Here is a 19,691-nt window from a genome sequence, read left to right as displayed (position 1 = left end):
CCATTTCCAAACTTTCTGTTCTGACAAAAGTACTGGAGTCACTGCTAAGCCATCAACTTAAACATTATCTATCTACAAACATTTTGGATAATTCTCAGTCTGGTTTTAGAAAAGGTCAAAGTACAATCACAGCTGCTTTAAAAGTCCTGAATGATCTCAGTGATGCCCTGGACAATAAACAGCATTGTGCAGCTCTGTTTATAGATCTGTCCAAAGCTTTTGACACTGTAGATCATTCAGTACTGACACAACAGTTACTAAACATAGGATTGTCAGAGCATGCAGTAGGCTGGTTTAAATAAACAGAACTCAGTCTGTGCAGGTAGATGGTGTCTGGTCCACATCTCTAACAGTAATGAATGGAGTTCCATAGGGATCAATTCTGGGTCCACTTCTTTTCATTATTTACATAAACAATGTTTGGGTCATCTGCTTTCTTATCTTCAGGCTTACATTAAAAAGAAAACTATAAATGGCTTCAGTTTTCTATCACAGGATTTCTACTTACTTTCTGTTCCCTGATTTGGGACAAAATTATGGAAGAAGGCCTTTCATCATGCTGCTCCTTTGGCCTGGAATAAGCCCTAGGATGTTTTCAGACTAAATAGTTTTTTTTTGTTTTTTTTTTTTGGTTTTATAGTGTTATCAAACCATGCAGAGAGTTGTCTCACACTGTGAGAGTATTTTTTGAATGGTGAGTGTCTGACTTTCTGTGTTTCCCCCCAGTTGACTCCATTCATCAGTGTGTGTCCAAAGCAGCTGCTACCAGTCCAGTGGATGATGTGTGTTACATGTTGATGTTTGGTTCACTCACTCATCCTCTGCAGTGATACTGAGTCAATGCACCATTCACTTTCATCAGCTTTGTTCTTTTTTCTTTTTTCTTCAGTCATTAAATGTGAGAATAAAGCAGCCAAAGTAAATGTAGATGTGACTCAACAATCAGTGGTGGATGGGAAATGTTGTTTCATGGTCCTGGTTCAGTGTCTCTGATGTTTCACTGCCCTCTGGTGGTGAAGCTTCAGAGCTGCAGGTTCAGGCTTCATCCCTCTGAGTGCTGCCCCCACTGTCTGCTTTAAAGGCTCAGTTCACCCAAATGAGACAATCCAAACTGATTTTCTCTCTTCCCCCCAGTGTTATTGAACCATGCAGAGAGTTTTCTCACACTGTGAGAGTATTTTTTGAATGGTGAGTCTCTGACTTTCTGTGTTTCCCCCCAGTTGACTCCATTCATCAGTGTGTGTCCAAAGCAGCTGCTACCAGTCCAGTGGATGATGTGTGTTACATGTTGATGTTTGGTTCACTCACTCATCCTCTGCAGTGACACTGAGTCAATGCACCATTCACTTTCATCAGCTTTTTTCTTTTCTTATTTAAATGACTGATAAAATGATGTTTTAGTTCCAGTGTTGTTACTAACAGAGCACATAACTCATCTCTCTTTGTCTCTATAAAGTTTATTAAAGTTTGAAAGTTTTCAGACCAACACAACTTTGTTAATAGTTTAGTGGTTTTTGAAATGTGGTTTATTGTACATGTTAAAAATTAGAAGAAGGAAGTCTGGTGTGTTTTGACACTGTGAGGTTTTTTCTTCTACTTAGGGATGACTGAAAAGATCCTCTTCTGAAACCACATCCTTCTTCATAAATAGGATTCTTTACTGACGTGACAGACGGACCATGTTGTTGTGGTTTGGACTGTTCCAGGTTTGGATCAAGAAACAGAGTCCTGTTAACAGGTCAGAGTTGAAAATACGTAATTAAACAAAACGGATCACCACGAGATTTGCAACTTACAGACCAACACAACTTTGTTCTAACTTCAGTCTTTACAGACCTGTGGCTCATTGTGCATATTAATGATGTGAAGAGGAAGGAAGTCTCATCAGCGTCATTTGTCTTCTGCTTTGTAAAGACAGAGGAGAGGCATCTTTAGAGACAACCTGCTTCTCTAATGTGAGTAGGGTCGTTTATGGACATGACTGAAATACGTCCTGTGTACATTTATTTACCTGCTGACATGTTTTATTGTCTCTGAAGTCCCACAGACTGATGACAGGAGCAGCTATGAGTTTAACAGCAGCAGCCAGTGGATTTGTCGTCTTCCTTCTCTCTGTGTCAGGTACTGTAGATCTACATTGACACTGGCTGCATGAAATGACAGGAATGTGGGGAAATGTGGGATTTGTAAAGTTGCAATGAAGCTGAGTTTGTTGGACTGTATGTGGAAATAAGTGGATGAGAGGTTTGTGAAAGACAAAGCTTTCTGAAACCCTGTACTCATTGGTTTGATGGACATTTGGTGTAAATGTCCAGTTGAAAGTGGAGCAGACTTTTTGCTGCTGACAGACTGAGAGCTGCAGCCTTTTCTATGTTCAATACTGCTCAGTTTGATTAGTAACACATTTATTATACAGCACTTAGTCAAAGCAGCCTGAAGTAGGAAATCAATGAATGAACATGACAGATCAGCACTTTTCTAGGTTTGATGTCTGGACTGATGCAGTATGATGCAAACATTTCAAACCCTACAACACTAAACACTCTCTTCTGTTTCTGTTGGGGCTTTTTTGATGACATGTTGATTCATGTTACAGGGCTGATGTCCTCAGATCAGTTTTACGTTTCATTGGAAACTGAATTGCTTTGTACCAGTAACAACAGTTGGAATATTATGGATGAAAAACATGTGATTCTTAGATGAATAGTGACTTTCTCTTGAACATTTCCTCATAAAGGAACAAAACTTGGGCGTTGCAGCAGCTCTGAAGCCTGTTGTTGACCAGTCATTTCTGTCTGTGGCTGCTTTTAACTCAGTCAAGATGCACTTTGACCATAGAAACTGGTTTCACACCAGAATATGTGTGAATATGTTCTCTCTGCTCACGTTTCTTTATTTGTCTGTGGTTTTCACAGTGAGCTCAGCATCAGTGTGACCCCAGAGTGAACAATGAGGAAACAAAAACAGCTCAGACTCTCTAATGATCTTTTTTCCTGTTGTCCTGGTCAGTAAAGCTGCATTTAAGTTCACAGAGCCACTGCTTTCTTAATTCTTCACTGCACTTGCAGAGTGTGTGATGTCCCCTCAGTGCACATAGAGATTAACTACAGAGCATGTGAACATCTTCCTTTGCATTGACTGGATGTTACTGAGCCAACACTTCCTCTTGTTAGTCCAGAGTGACCCTGCTGCTCTGTCCTGCCTCCTTGTGTCGTCCTTTGGTACCTCAGCCGTTCATTATTCTGTGGATGTTGTTCCTTCCACCTGGGACTCTGTTTACCCTGTACAGTCCTGGACTCTGTTTACCCTGTACAGTCCTGGACTCTGTTTACCCTGTACAGTCCTGGTCTCTGTTTACCCTGTACAGTCCTGAGGCCCATTCTTCATACGTGTATTAACTGATCCCAGATCAGTCATGAGTCATGCTGGATGTTCTTGGTTGTTTTGGTTCTTCAGACAAACCTCAGATGTGAAAATAGTGTTCTCTCCTGATGGTAGACCAGTCCACATACATCCTCCATAGAAACCATGATCACCTGGATTCCCATTGGCTACTGCTATTTTTTCACTGCAGCAGAAGAAGAACTGCTGCTGGAGGCTGTGAAGAAAATGCAGAAAGGAAACAGGCAGACAGAAATTGACATGTCCCTGCTGCTGCTTTAGTTTTCACCTGTGTGCAGTCAGATGCTCCTATCTGGTGCTGATTGGCATAAAGAAAATTGAAGCCTGTACATTTATATCACCTGCAGTCGTATGAAAAGCCTCGTTCATGGACTGTAGATGCAGTTAGTCAGGGAAAGTGCAGAGAAATATGAAAATACTGCTGGTTGCTTTGAAGCACAGTGTAATGCCTACTGACTGTGTCTTAGTTTACAACGACTAAACCTGAGAATAAACCTGCTCTTGTGCTGCTTTGAGATTGTGTATATGTTGCCACAACAACAATCTCAACATGACTTTGGAAGATCCAGGATCACGTCAAATCATCAACAAAATGATTCAGGTGTCCTGTCAATCCAGATTAATCCAGGTTAGGTAGGGAACAGGTTTCTGTAATCTGGACTGTAGGCCCTGCTTCAGGACTCTGTGTGTTGTATGTTGACCATTTTGTGTAGTTTCCCCCTTGTCTGTTCTCACTCCCTGATCTCTGAATAAAAGTCCTGTTTTTAGTATCCTGGTCCTCTGAGCTGTCTGCATTTGGCTCCTCTCCAGACTGGGACACTCATAGAGCTTTATTTTTATCAGGTTTTAGAAAGTGTCTAAGGAAGAAGAAGCACTTTTTCAGCCATTTAGACAGATTTTTCCACAGCAACAAACAATTTGTTTAAAACAGCAGAAACATCCACAATGAATGGACCAAAGCTGAAACAGCCTAAAGTTAATGATGATGTTTGCTGATGTGCTCTGTGTTACAGTGGTGCAGGCTCAGGATGGCTGGGGAGTGACTTACACTGCTACTGACATCTGTGCCATAAAAGGATCAACAGTGAACATAAGCTGCACCTACACATACCCATCCAGGATACAAGGACGTGTTACTGTGGTTCAGGAAACATTCTGGCATATTAAATGGCCTAATCCAGACCCAGTGGACCTGAAGACCCAGTCAGAGTATTCAGGTCGTGTTCAGTATCAGTGTGAAGAAAAAACCTGCACTCTGACAATCAGAGACCTGAGAGAGACAGACTCAGCTGAGTACAAGTTCAGGTTCATCACAAACCAAACAGGAGGAAAATATACTGGTGTACCTGGAGTCACTTTGACTGTCACAGGTAACAGCTTCATTCACAGACTTACTGCTTAATATCTTGTAAAAACTGGAATCTATTTTTTGTGTTTTTATAATAATAATTTAGATTTTTCTTCTTTTCACATGTCCAGCTCTGCAGGTGCAGGTGACCAGAGTAACAGTCCTCCAGTCTTATACTGAGGCAGAGCTGAAGTGTCTCAGCAGTGACAGTCCAGCTGGTGGTCTCACATACGTTTGGTTTCAAAATGGACAGAAAGTCCCAGATGTTGAATCAGCCTCTTATAAAGGCCGGTTTGGTCCTGGAGACAACATCTCATGTGCTTTAAAAGAACACGAGGCTTGTCCTTCTCCTCCAGTGTGTGAGTTTCTGTCTCTGTATGTGGAACCAGACTAACATGACAGCAACACTTTTCAATATGAGTGGATCTGCAGTGAAGCTGCCACTGAACATTTTGTGTTGAGTTTGTATATTTGGTCAGTTATTGCACTAAAGGAATCAGTCCTCATGTTTTCTTATTGATTTGATCTGCTCCAGATGGTCCAAGGCTTCTGTCAGTGTCAGTGAGTCCCTCTGCTGAGATAGTGGAGGGCAGTTCACTGACTCTGACCTGTAGCAGTGATGCTAACCCAGCAGCTAATTACACCTGGTACAAGAAAAATGGAAAACCAAGTCTTCAACCAGCCAGTAAACAGTTTAACTTCAGCTCCATCCAGTCCTCTGACTCTGGAGAGTATTACTGTACAGCTGAGAATGATCTGGGAAGGAGAACATCTGGATCCATCTTTATTCATGTGACATGTGAGTCAAACAGCTTGTTTAGAAAGCAACATACAGCTAATAATACATTATACAGTCAAATATTCATATTTAATGTTGTAAAAACCAGGAACCAGTTTTGCTGATCACACCTGTTTCTTCAGCTGTGCCTGCTGCCAGTCACAAAACCACCTCTGAAGTTTCCACATAATTATTCCTCATTCAACACAACATGTCTCACTAAAGGAATCAGTCCTCATGTTTGGTTTATTTGATCTGCTCCAGATGCTCCAAAGCTTCTGTCAGTGTCAGTGAGTCCCTCTGCTGAGATAGTGGAGGGCAGTTCAGTGACTCTGACCTGTAGCAGTGATGCTAACCCAGCAGCTAAACACACACCTCCATATTTACACATATAACAACCTACAAATTTTAGTTTTTAGGATTAGGATTGTTTTTACATTGTGGGACATTTGACAATCCCCCTCCCTCCTCAAACTCAAACTTTACAATAGAAAATCCACAAATTCAATAATTCCTGTAAATTTCCAGTGTTTCATCTTGATAATTGTTTTCTAGATCCATGGAAACTTCCAGTAGCACTGACTGTCCCTGCTGTTTTTCTGGCCTTCATGCTCCTTCCTGCCTGGCTGTGGATTAGGTCAGCAGTTCATTTTCTCTGTAATTATATTTACCGTACTCTGCCTATGGACAAGATGATCAATTCCATGTCATGAGTTCAGTGTTTCATCAGTTTATTTGTGCTTTTATTGTCCTGTCAGAAGACGGAGGTCATTGGATCAACAGCGTGAGGCTGAGGGGGGGCCAGACAACAGTGCACAGGTGAGGAAGGAGAGTTCAGGTGCACCAGTACGAAGAAAAACCTGCTGGTCAGACGTCAGAGTCACTGGTCACCTGAAAACTCCTCTGACAGACGTGTAATGTGCAGACTGTTTAGTGCAGACCCACATTAACCACATCCTCTGATCATTAGCACATCTCTGCTCTCATCCTTCCCTGTGTGCTCTCTTAAAGCTGGAAGGTAACGTGCAGCCTTTCAGACATGTCATGGAAATACTGTGGAAAAATCCTCTGAAGCAAAGACTGAATGTACTAATGTTCATTTATAAAGGAACAGGATTTATTTACAGGCAGAAGAAGAGTGAAGCTGGACTCTGACCAGGTTTAGCTGAAGGTGTAAAGGACAGTTGGACAGTTTTTCAAGTCTGATTGAAAACGATAACCAGGTGCCCACATTAAGACTGAAACATGTGTTTATGAAGCCATTCTCAGCCCTTCTCATTCTGTGTGAAAATGGATTCAAAGGTTTGTCTAATGTGCAGCTCTCGTCTAACTGGGACGACCAAAGCCTCATATTAGCCTCAGCTGGACTTTGGAACACATTTTGGTACAAACCAACTTTCATTTAAAAAGCATCTGGATGGAGTTTTTCCTGCTCAGTGAACAGGAGGAGTCATCTCAGAAAGTAAAACACTACAGTTTCATATCTGCACCTGAAAAATTTCCTTCCTTTTCCTTGAACAAATGAAACCGATGCTCCTGGTACAGGGTTAACTGGTTAAACTGGAGAACATGCAGCAACCCCTGCTGGTGAACTGTGGGCACAGCAACAACCTTACATCCCTGACATGAAGCAACACTCCACCTTTTACCTGCAAATGGTCATTTCATGCTACAGTGCAGTGAAAGTCTTATTGATTTCCCAGAGTTACTCATGAGTTCTGTTTATCCAGAGTCTCAAACTCATGGAAAATGTCACAGTCTTCTCTGTTTGCTCTGCAGGTGGATCAACTTCACTACGCCAGCGTCCAATTCACCAGGAACCAGGAAGACAACATCTACTCCAACGTCAGCCCAGCTCAGCACCAAGCAGACAAGCAGGAGGGTGTAGTTTACAGTACTGTCTTCAGCAGAGCCGGTTCTGACCCGAGGTGAGCAGCTGGACCATTCCTGTTACTGTTCAATGGAACATATACATCTGTCAGTGTCAACTTCCTCATTGACTTCTTCTTCTTTTGCCTAATTTTGGAACATTTCATTTCCGTACTCTCTGTATTTTGATCATTTCCTTCCCAGAACAAGACGTCCAGCAGCTGTGGAGGATCCATCCTCACTGTACAGCTCGGTGAACAAACGCTGCTGAGTGGGACCACACTGTGGCTCTGTGCTTTGGTATTGCTGCATGGACTTTTCAGCAGATGGAAGAAATTAGCCCAAACATTAGAAACACCTCTCAGTGTGATACAGTTCAACAGCAACATCAACTACAGCAGCAGCTTGTAGCAGATGAGTTGAGAGGAATGCAAGCTAACATTTCTGCTGTGGAGGGTTTTGATGTGTTTAGGATTACAGAGGCTACGCAAAATGTTAGTTTACACTTTAATTTGATGGATGGCTTTTAAGAAGTGCTGATTGCTTCATCACATCACACCTGTCCTGGCAGAAAAAGGTGATTAAGTCTGTAGATGTTTTAAACTAGAAGCAAATTCACAGCCTCACTAAGTATGCTTTAAACATTATCTATCTACAAACATTTTGGATAATTCTAATTAATAAGACAAACTATATCTAGCTGCAGTCCAAGGAACATGACAATATCACCTCTGCCTCCTTGTTCTCCAGTGAATCTAGAACATTTTGATCTCCTTGACCACAGAGCTCTGGCAGAAACGCTTCTACAATTAAAATCTATATTATGCTGTCTTGATATTTTACCAACAAATTATTTTAAAAATGTTTTTAACAGCTTACTGTAGCTCCAGATGTATTGCAGATAGTTCTCTTCAGTCAGGGCAAGTAACTACAGGCCAATATCAAATCTTCCATTTTCCTTTTGGAAAAAATAATTGAAAAAGTAGTTTTTCAACAAATTCACCGTTTTATGGTGCAAAACAATCTTTTTAATGCACTCCAGTCTGGTTTTCACACACACCACAGCACTGAGACTGCACTTATTAAAATTTTAAATGATTTACATTTGAATAATGATGAATCCAAAACCTCTGTTTTAGTACTACTGAATCTCAGTGCTGCATTTGACACAGTTGATCATGATGTGCTGCTTGATAGATTAGAAACGTGGGTGGGAGTTACTGACACAGTATTAAATTGGCTAAAATCTTACTTACAAGATAGAGACTATTTTGTCTGTCTGAGCGAACAAAAATGAAATGTGGGGTTCCTCAAGGGTCTATTCTTGGTCCTCTCTTATTCAATATCTACATGCTGCCCTTTGCTCAGATTATGGAATACTACAACGTTCACTACCATACCTATGCAGATGACACCCAACTTTATATATCAGTATCATCTCATGATTTTAGTCCTCTAATTTCATTATGTGAGTGTATTAATCAAGTCAAAGAATGGATGTGCCAGAATTTTCTCCAGCTCAATACAGACAAGACAGAAGTGATTGTTTTTGGCCTCAAAAATGAAAGGTCAGAGGTCATTGTTCACCTTGACTCCATGTCATTGAAAGCTACAAATTATGCCAGAAACCTTGGTGTAATCATTGACTCAGACCTGAATTTTAACAACCACATAAAATCCATCACTAAATCTTCCTATTACCACCTGAAAAACATTGCTAGAATAAAAGGTTTTCTGTCTAAACAAGATGCAGAAAAACTTGTTCATGCATTTATCTTCAGTAGGTTAGATTATTGTAATGGCTTGTTTACAGGTCTTAGCAAAAAGTCAATCAGGCAGCTGCAGCTAATCCAGAATGCTGCTGCCAGAGTCCTTACAAACACCAGGAAACTGGACCATATCACACCAGTTCTCAGATCACTACACTGGCTTCCCGTTAGTCAAAGGATAGATTTTAAAATCTTATTGCTAGTTTATAAAGCACTAAATGGTTGTGGACCAAAATATATTCAAGATGTATTAGTTCCCCATGAGGTTTCCAGACCCCTCAGGTCATCTGGGACAGGTCTACTGTGTGTTCCCAGAACCAGAACCAAACAAAGTGAAGCAGCATTCAGTTACTATACTCCTCACTTGTGGAGCAAACTTCCTGAACACCTGAGGTCTGCTCAAACTGTCAGCTCATTTAAATCAGGACTGAAAACACTGTTGTTTACTGCTGCCTTCGAATAATTGTTCATCCTTGTTTTCTTAATGTGCTTTTACATCTTAATTTACTTTATTTTATTTAAATTTTTTTTATTTTAAATATTTTTGTTTTTAAATGCTCTTTTCCATGCTTTTAATGTAATTATATGCCTTGTAAAGCACTTTGAATTGCGTAGTGTATGAATGGAGCTATACAAATAAATTTGCCTTGCCTTGCCTTGCCTTGCCTAATTACGTGGGCACAGAGAGAAGTCTACAAAATTCTCTGTCTCTTCTGTGCAGAATTCAGGTTTATACAGCTTGACAAAAAGGGGTGGACTCATATTCGAAAAGACCCCAGATGTTTGTTCAGGTGTCCTCTATCGTTTTATCAGCAAACAAATTGTTGGCAGTTATTTACAGGCCTTTAAAACACAGGCCATTAAAACACTAAACCCCTAAAAACTAAAAACATGCATTCTTTAACCCAATACGACCACCTGTTCCATGCTCTGTAAACCCCCCACAGCATCAGGCTGGTTCAATAACTACATGTCAAACAGAACTCAGTCTGTGCAGATAAATAGTGTCTGCTCCACATCTCTAACAGTAATTTATGGAGTTCCACATGGATCAATTCTGGGTCCACTTCTTTACTTTTACTTTTACTTTTTATTTACATAAATAATCATTTGTTGTTTGTAGGTGCAGTGGCTCCATTCAAATGTTCTTTGTCACATCACAGCTGTTCTGGCAGAAAAAGCCAATGAAGTCTGTTCAGAACATTCACTTCTCACTGGAAGCATCAACTTTCAAACCCTGTCCAGTGGATAATTGAACATACTGGAATTAATCCCAGTGTCGCAGCAAGTTTTGCAGTGTCTGATTCAAAGGAACAGTCAGTAACTCCAACATCATTTCAGTTCCCTCTCACTGCTGCAGAGGGCGACAGTGAGCACAGTGGTTTCATTTCAGACTCAAACTAATCATTTGTGGGTTTATTGTTCACAATAGAGTTTTATTCACTAACTACAGAGACTAATATAGAAAGAGACAGCTTTCACTGTCATGTGTGTTCATCTTTATGCTGTACATTTCAATTTGTTGGGGTCGCTCATGGAAGCAGAACAGATGGAGGTTGAACAAATGTGAAGTTTTGTTATTTTAACACTTTTGTTCAACTGAGGCAACTTGTTTTGAAGAGTCTGATGTCATTGCAGTTCATCAAAGATGTTGGTCACCAGTGTGAACTATTGACACTTCCTGAACATGGTCTCCAGCTGTGATGTTTGAAGAATTAAATGTCCAGGGTCTCCTTAACTTAAAGTGCAAAGAGCTTCAGTCATTCAATGTGAGAATAAAGCAGCCAAAGTAAATGTAGATGTGACTCAACAATCAGTGGTGGATGGGAAATGTTGTTTCATGGTCCTGGTTCAGTGTCTCTGATGTTTCACTGCCCTCTGGTGGTGAAGCCTCAGAGCTGCAGGTTCAGGCTTCATCCCTCTGAGTGCTGCCCCCACTGTCTGCTTTAAAGGCTCAGTTCACCCAAATGAAACAACCCAAACTGATTTTCTCTCTTCCCCCCCAGTGTTATCGAACCATGCAGAGAGTTTTCTCATCCTCTGCAGTGACACTGAGTCAATGCACCATTTATTTACATTGGATTTTTCCCTTTTTCTTATTTAAATCATTAAAAAATGAATGTTTTTGTTCCAGTGTTGTTACTAACAGAGCACATAACTCATCTCTCTCTGTCTCTATAAAGTTTATTAACATTTTAAAGTTTGCAGACCAACACAACTTTGTTCTAACTCCAGTCTTTACAGACCTGTGGCTCATTGTGCATATTAATGGTGTGAAGAGGAAGGAAGTCTCATCAGCGTCATTTGTCGTCAGCTTTGTAAAGACAGAGAAGAGGCATCTCTAGAGACAACCTGCTTCTCTAATGTGAGTAGGGTCGCTTATGGACATGACTGAAATACGTCCTGTGTACATTTATTTACCTGCTGACATGTTTTATTGTCTCTGAAGTCCCACAGACTGATGACATGAGCAGCTATGAGTTTAACAGCAGCAGCCAGTGGATTTGTCGTCTTCCTTCTCTCTGTGTCAGGTACTGTAGATCTACATTGACATTGGCTGCATGAAATGACAGGAATGTGGGGAAATGTGGGATTTGTAAAGTTGCAATGAAGCTGAGTTTGTTGGACTGTATGTGGAAATAAGTGGATGAGAGGTTTGTGAAAGACAAAGCTTTCTGAAACCCTGTACTCATTGGTTTGATGGACATTTGGTGTAAATGTCCAGTTGAAAGTGGAGCAGACTTTTTGCTGCTGACAGACTGAGAGCTGCAGCCTTTTCTATGTTCAATACTGCTCAGTTTGATTAGTAACACATTTATTATACAGCACTTAGTCAAAGCAGCCTGAAGTAGGAAATCAATGAATGAACATGACAGATCAGCACTTTTCTAGGTTTGATGTATGGACTGATGCAGTATGATGCAAACATTTCAAACCCTACAACACTAAACACTCTCTTCTGTTTCTGTTGGGGCTTTTTTGATGACATGTTGATTCATGTTACAGGGCTGATGTCCTCAGATCAGTTTTACGTTTCATTGGAAACTGAATTGCTTTGTACCAGGAACAACAGTTGGAATATTATGGATGAAAAACATGTGATTCTTAGATGAATAGTGACTTTCTCTTGAACATTTCCTCATAAAGGAACAAAACTTGGGCGTTGCAGCAGCTCTGAAGCCTGTTGTTGACCAGTCATTTCTGTCTGTGGCTGCTTTTAACTCAGTCAAGTTGCACTGTGACCATAGAAACTGGTTTCACACCAGAATATGTGTGAATATGTTCTCTCTGCTCATGTTTCTTCATTTGTCTGTGGTTTTCACAGTGAGCTCAGCATCAGTGTGACCCCAGAGTGAACAATGAGGAAACAAAAACAGCTCAGACTCTCTAATGATCTTTTTTCCTGTTGTCCTGGTCAGTGAAGCTGCATTTAAGTTCACAGAGCCACTGCTTTCTTAATTCTTCACTGCACTTGCAGAGTGTGTGATGTCCCCTCAGTGCACATAGAGATTAACTACAGAGCATGTGAACATCTTCCTTTGCTGTTTGACCTACAGGGTGTCAGGATCCTTTCATGGACTCTTATTGTGAAAGACTACGCAGGATCCACTCTGTCTGTCTGTTTTCACTTTGTTTTAATATTGATTATTTTCACGTGTGTCTTGTTTTCTCCCTGAGTATATATACCCCTCCATTTTCCTTTGTTCCTTGATAGGTTGTTTGTGTTGCTTGCCCTTGTTGATTGTCGTTTCCAGTTTCTAGTCATAGTTAGCTACCCAACCTTTGTTGCAACCCTGCCAGAGTTTTCTCCTTTGTTTGGATTTTGTCTTTGGAGCTTCGTTTGTTAAGTAGCCCTGTTTCATGTGTCTCTTTGAGTTTTGCTCTCAGTGTCTTGTGTATGTCTCGTTATTCCGAGTCAGTATCTGTATGTCTATTTGCCTGGAGTGTCCCCAACTGTATGCGTGACCCAGGCCGTTCCCTCCGAGTCCTGTATGCGTGTGTTAGCATCCCCTGCTGTGTCTATGAGTGAGTGTGTGACCCAGGTTGGATGCCCTTTTCCTGAGTTTTGTATTTGTTCTGTTTGCCTGAAGTGTCCCCAGTGTGTGTGTGACCCAGGCCGTATTCTTAGTTCCTCTGAATCTGTGTTCTTCCGAGTCAGTTTGTGTTGCCTGTTGTGTCCCCGAGAGCGTGTGTGACCGAGGCCGAATTCTTCGTTCGTCTGAGTGTGTTCTTGAGTCTGTGTCCCCGTGAGTGAGAGTGACCAGACTGTAATCCTAGGTTCCCCACATTCTGTGTTCGTGCTTCAGCACCTCTGAGTTCTGTGTCTCGTTATGTCTTGTGTTAACCCTTTGTTCCCCTCTGACCTGAGCCTTTGTTACTGTGTTCATTGATTTCTGTTAATAAAATCACTCTGCACTGAGTACCAGTTCTCTGTGAGCGTTTTTGGTCTTTTCAAATTAAAACCTCACGGTTTTGACACAGGGTGCCAGTGGACACTGGACTACTGTTGGTCGAAGAAGGAGAGGAGGAAGGCGTGTTCGTAGGCAAAGAGTGAAGAGGAAGGGCCGGAGTGTAGGACTTAGAGTAGGGACTTTAAATGTAGGAACCTAGTGGTGAGAGAGTGGTGATTGGTGCAGACTTCAACAGACATGTTGGTGAGGGAAACAGAGGTGATGAGGAAGTGATGGGTAAGTTTGGATGCAGGACAGGAATGCAGGAAGACAGATGGTGGTCGACTTTGCAAAAAGGATGGAAATGGCTGTAGTGAACACATTTTTCCAGAAAAGGGAGGAGCATAGGGCGACATATAAGAGTGGAGGCAGGAGCACACAAGTTGATTACATCTTGTGCAGACGTTTCAAACTGAAAGAGATCAGTGACTGCAAAGTAGTGGCTGGGGAGAGTGTAGCCAGACAGCATAGGATGGTGGTGTGTAGGATGACTCTGGTGGTGAGGAAGATGAAGAGGACAAGGGCAGAGCAGAGGACCAAGTGGTGGAAGTTGAAAAAGGAAGAGTGTTGTGTGGCTTTCAGGGAGGAGTTGAAACAGGCTCTGGGAGGTCAGGAGGTTCTTCCAGATGACTGGACAGCTACAACTAAAGTCATCAGGGAGACAGGTAGGAGGGTACTTGGTGTGTCATCTGGAAATAGGAAAGCAGATAAGGAGACTTGGTGGTGGAATGAGGAAGTTCAGGAGTGTGTCAAGAGGAAAAGGATAGCTAAGAAGAAGTGGGACACTGAGAGGACAGAAGAGAACAGACAGGAGTACAGGGAGATGCAGCGTAAGGTGAAGGTAGAGGTGGCAAAGGCCAAACAAAGGGCGTATGAGGATTTGTATGACAGGCTGGAACTCTAAGAAGGGAGAGGTGGATTTGTACAGGTTGGCGAGGCAGAGAGACAGAGATGGGAAGGATGTGCAGCAGGTTAGGGTGATCAAGGACAGGGATGGAAATGTGTTGACAGGTGCCACAGGTGTGATGGAAAGATGGAAGGCATACTTTGAAGTGTTGATGAATGAGGAAAATGTTAGAGAGCACAGAGTAGAAGAGGTGACTGTTGTGGACCAGGAAGTAGCAAAGATCAGTAGGGATGAAGTGAGGAAGGCACTGAAGAGGATGAAGAGTGGAAAGGCAGTTGGTCCTGATGACATACCTGTGGAGGTATGGAAGTGTTTAAGAGAGGTGGCAGTAGAGTTTTTGACTGGGCTACTTAACAAGATCTTGGAGAGTGAGAGGATGCCTGAGGATTGGAGAAGAAGTGTACTGGTGCTGTCACTAACCTTGTGCTCTCTCTCTCCCCTAGTTTGTGCTCTCTCCCTCCCTCTCTCTGTCTCTCTCTCTCACTCTCTGTACCTTCTGCAGGTGTCCCTGGTCCTGGAGCTGTATATGGCTGATGTGCAGTTACTAGTCCCACCAACCTGCTGTGTCTATTTGTTGTTTATTGTTGCTGTTCTTTTCTCTCTCCTCTATCCACTCACCCCAACCGGTTGAGTCAGATGGCCACCCAAACTGAGCCTGGTTCTGCTGGAGGTTTTTCTTCCGTTAAAGGGAGTTTTTCCATCTCCACTTGGAGTGGAGACGGAAAACATCTCCAAGTACTGCTCATAAGGGATTTGTTGGGTTTTAAGTTTTAGTTTTTGTAAAGTGCCTTGAGATGACTTGTATTGTGATTTGGCGCTACACAAATAAAATAGAATTGAATTGAATTGAATTGGTGCCCATCTTTAAGAACAAGGGAGACGTGCAGAATTGTGGAAACTACAGAGGAATAAAGCTGATGAGTCACACAATGAAGTTATGGGAAAGAGTAGTGAAGGCTAGGCTGAGGTCAGAAGTGTGCATTTGTGAGCAGCAGTATGGTTTCATGCCAAGAAAGAGAACCACAGGTGCAATATTTGCTTTGAGAATGCTGATGGAGAAGTACAGAGAAGGCCAGAAGGAGCTGCATTGTGTCTTTGTATATTTGGAAAAAGCGTATGACAGGGTGCTGAGAGAGGAGCTGTGGTTTTGTATGAGGAAGTCTGGAGTGGCAGAGAAGTATGTTCGAGTGGTGCAGGACATGTATGAGAGCTGTAAGACAGTAGTGAGGTGTGCTGTAGGGGTGACAGAGGAGTTCAAGGTGGAGGTTAGGGTTGCACCAAGGATCGGCTTTGAGCCCCTTCTTGTTTGCTGTGGTGATGGACAGGCTGACAGATGAGGTTAGACAGGAATCTCCGTGGACCATGATGTTCGCAGATGACACTGTCATCTGCAGTGAGAGCAGGGAGCAGGTGGAGGAAAATCTAGAGAGGTGGAGGTTTGCTCTGGAAAGGAGAGGAATGAAGCTGAGCCGCAGTAAAACAGAGTACATGTGTGTAAATGAGAGGGACTCAAGTAGAACAGTGAGGTTACAGGGAGTAGAGGTGAAGAAGGTGGAGGATTTTAAGGACCTAGGGTCAACAGTCCAGAGCGATGCAGAGTGTGGAAAAGTAGTGAAGAGACGTGTGCAAGCAGGTTGGAACGGGTAGAGGAAAGTGTCAGGTGTGATGTGTGACAAAAGAGTGTCAGCAAGAATGAAAGGAAAGGTGGACAAGACAGTGGTGAGACCAGCAATGTTGTCTGGTTTAGAGACAGTGGCACTGAGACAAAGACAGGAGGCAGAGCTGGAGGTAGCAGAGCTGAAGATGTTGAGGTTCTCTCTGGGAGTGATGAGGATGGATAGGATCAGGACTGAGGACATCAGAGGGACAGCTCATGTTAGATGGTTTGGAGAAAAATCCAGGGAAGCCAGATTGAGATGGTTTGGACATGTTCAGAGGAGGGACAGTGAATACATTGGTAAAAGGATGCTGAGGTTAGAGCTGCCAGGAAGGAGGCCTAGAGGAAGACCAAAGAGGAGGTTCTTGGATGTAGCGAAGGAGGACATGAGGATAGTTGGTGTGGGTGAGGAGGATACAGAGGATAGGGTTAAATGGAGGCAGATGATTCGCTGTGGTGACCCCTGAAGGGAGCAGCCCAAAGGAGAAGAAGAAGAAATGAACATCTTCCTTTGCATTGACTGGATGTTACTGAGCAAACACTTTGTGTATGGACTTCTCTGTGCCTGTGCTCACTTTAACTCTGAAATAATCTTTAGATTTTATCAGCAATAAACAATTTGTGTAAAACAGCAGAAACATCCAGAATGAATGGACCAAAGCTGAAACAGCCTGAAGTAACAAACTTTCCTGTGATCACCTGATAAATGTCTATATTCTACATCAGCTGTGGTTCTATTGAGGCCTGATGATTAACTTCAGATAATGAAGGACTTTGAACCTTGTACAAGTTACTTTTCCCCCAGATCATATTGGTGCTATGATACAATTTGTCTGATTAACTGAAGTTTCTAATTTGATAATGTTTGCTGATGTGCTCTGTGTTACAGTGGTGCAGGCTCAGGATGGCTGGGGAGTGACTTACACTGCTACTAACATCTGTGCCATAAAAGGATCAACAGTGAACATACGCTGCACCTACACATACCCATCTAATCTTAGAGTTCAGGAAACATTCTGGCACACTCAACAGACTAATACAGACCCAGTGGATCTGAAGACTCAGTCAGAGTATTCAGGTCGTGTTCAGTATCAGTGTGAAGATAAAACCTGCGCTCTGACAATCAGAGACCTGAGAGAGACAGACTCAGCTGAGTACAAGTTCAGGGTTATCACAAATGAACCAACAGGAAAATACTCTGGTTCACCTGGAGTCACTTTGTCTGTCAGAGGTAACATGTTGTTTAATATATTAGACACAGTGATATGAGTGTGTGTGTTTTGTTTGTATGTCCTGTATGTTGACAGCTCAGTCTAAGAGAATATTTCTGTGTGTTCTTCACAGCTCCACAGCTCCAGGTGCATGTGAGCAGATCAACAGTCAACCAGTTTCCTACCTGGATTGAGCTGACATGTCACAGCAGCTGTCAGCTCCCTGATCATACGTCCTACGTCTGGTACAGGAATGAGCAGAAGGCTGAAGGAGAAAAAAGATATTTCCACCTACAAACAGTTGATCCTGCAGACAGATATTACTGTGCCATAAAAGGACCAGAAGGTTTCCCTTCTTCTCCAGTGTGTAAGTTTATGCCCCTTTGATTCTTCTAAACATTTGCTGAATATCTTGACCAGGTAGTTTAGAATAAGTTAAATCAATAATGCAAATTTATTCTGTGATGTGTGATTTCAGTTAACTGGTGTGTAAATACATTTAATATAAATCTAATTTCAAATCAATAAATCTCTTATTTTCTTTATTGGTGTTTTGTTTCTGTGAACAAATAAATCAGATGTGTTACCACAGCATTCTCATTTTTTACATGTATGTTTATATCTGCTCCAGATGCTCCAAAGCTTCTGTCAGTGTCAGTGAGTCCCTCTGCTGAGATAGTGGAGGGCAGTTCACTGACTCTGACCTGTAGCAGTGATGCTAACCCAGCAGCTAATTACACCTGGTACAAGGAGAACCAAACACTGCTCAGTAAAGAACCACAGCTTATCTTCAGCTCCATCCAGTCCTCTGACTCTGGAGAGTATTACTGTACAGCTGAGAATGATCTGGGGACGTCAACCAAAAACATGTTGATTGATGTGAAATGTGAGTGAACCACAGGCTATAATTTATGTGTGGAGTGATTCAGTCTGTCACATGCTTTGCTTTGGAAGCTGCACTCTAGTAATTTTAACATGGACTTTTTGTTCCTCATCATGAGGAACCAGTCGTATAATGTCTTCTGTGTATATGAAGGGAGATCACCACAGTCTGAAACCTTAATGATGCTGTCAGGGTCACATTTAGACCCAGAAGTTATTCAACCTGTTTTCCACCTGGGGTGCTGGGATGTCTAAGGAAGATGCATTATGGGAAATGTAGGATCAGTGGTTTTAAGGAGTGGATGTGAGGATTTCTGCTTCATCTGTGATTATTTTTATCTGTTTCTTAAGAGTCTGCCCAACTTTAGAGAAATTCAGTAAATATTGAAGCATTGTCTCTTTAATGAAGAAACATTTTACCTGCCTTCTTCAGATTCATAGCTGCTGCTGTTGTTCACTCATGGGGAGTTCACTTACCAAAAGTTTTGTCATTGATTTTGACCAATCAGACTCTTTTCTACCTTTAGAAAACCTTTGGTAAGTGAACTCCCCATGAGCCTGTAGTTCACTGAGCAGGTCCATTAGATTTGTACAATTCACTGTCATACATTCACCAGACCACCTTCAACCTTCTACATCCTACTTTACACATGTTGTACAGTCATAATGAGCCACAGTAGTGATGTACTACACACTTCAAATAATCTATATTCATATTAACAGACCCCCCAAAGCTTCCTGTCAGTGTCAGTGAGTCCCTCTGCTGAGATAGTGGAGGGCAGTTCAGTGACTCTGACCTGTAGCAGTGATGCTAACCCAGCAGCTAATTACACCTGGTACAAAGAGAATGAAGAGTCACCAAAAGCTTCAGGACAGACCTTCACCATCACTGACATCAGACCTGAACACAGTGGGAAATATTACTGTGAAGCCCAGAACACAAGAGGACGTCATAACACCACCTCACAACTGACTGTTGTGGCAGGTTGTCTCTATTTACAGATTCACAGCTGTTATTTCTCATGTTATTTTGCACTTTACATGGAGCCCACCCAACTCAGGGTTTAGGATTAGGATTGTTTTTACATTGTGAGACATTTGACAATCCCCCTCCCTCCTCAAACTCAAACTTTACAATAGAAAATCCACAAATTCAATAATTCCTGTAAATTTCCAGTGTTTCATCTTGATAATTGTTTTCTAGATCCATGGAAACTTCCAGTAGCACTGACTGTCCCTGCTGTTTTTCTGGCCTTCATGCTCCTTCCTGCCTTGCTGTGGATTAGGTCAGCAGTTCATTTTCTCTGTAATTATATTTACCGTACTCTGCCTATGGACAAGATGATCAATTCCATGTCATGCGTTCAGTGTTTCATCAGTTTATTTGTGCTTTTATTGTCCTGTCAGAAGACGGAGG

General features: G+C 42.0%; 1 protein-coding gene and 1 long non-coding RNA gene across 2 annotated transcripts; both read left to right on the top strand.

The window, feature by feature from the left end:
* The first annotated feature begins 1,604 nt into the window (after positions 1-1,604).
* LOC113127677 (uncharacterized) lies at positions 1,605-4,543 on the top strand. The gene is made up of 3 exons (XR_003295460.1): positions 1,605-1,738; positions 1,826-2,121; positions 4,416-4,543. It is a non-coding gene; the product is annotated as an uncharacterized LOC113127677 (long non-coding RNA).
* Positions 4,544-11,627: 7,084 nt separating this feature from the next.
* Positions 11,628-19,462, top strand: LOC113127673 (sialic acid-binding Ig-like lectin 10). The gene is given in 5 exon segments (XM_026302357.1): positions 11,628-11,697; positions 17,071-17,412; positions 17,526-17,759; positions 18,024-18,278; positions 18,998-19,462. Coding segments are annotated over 5 exon segments (945 nt in total). The 3' UTR covers positions 19,042-19,462.
* The last annotated feature ends 229 nt before the right edge of the window (positions 19,463-19,691 follow it).

This window comes from Mastacembelus armatus, chromosome 1, assembly GCF_900324485.2.
Source record: "Mastacembelus armatus chromosome 1, fMasArm1.2, whole genome shotgun sequence".
NCBI lineage: Eukaryota > Metazoa > Chordata > Actinopteri > Synbranchiformes > Mastacembelidae > Mastacembelus > Mastacembelus armatus.
The sequence above is the reverse complement of the archived record's forward strand: the minus strand, read 5'-3'. Positions and strand labels throughout refer to the sequence as shown.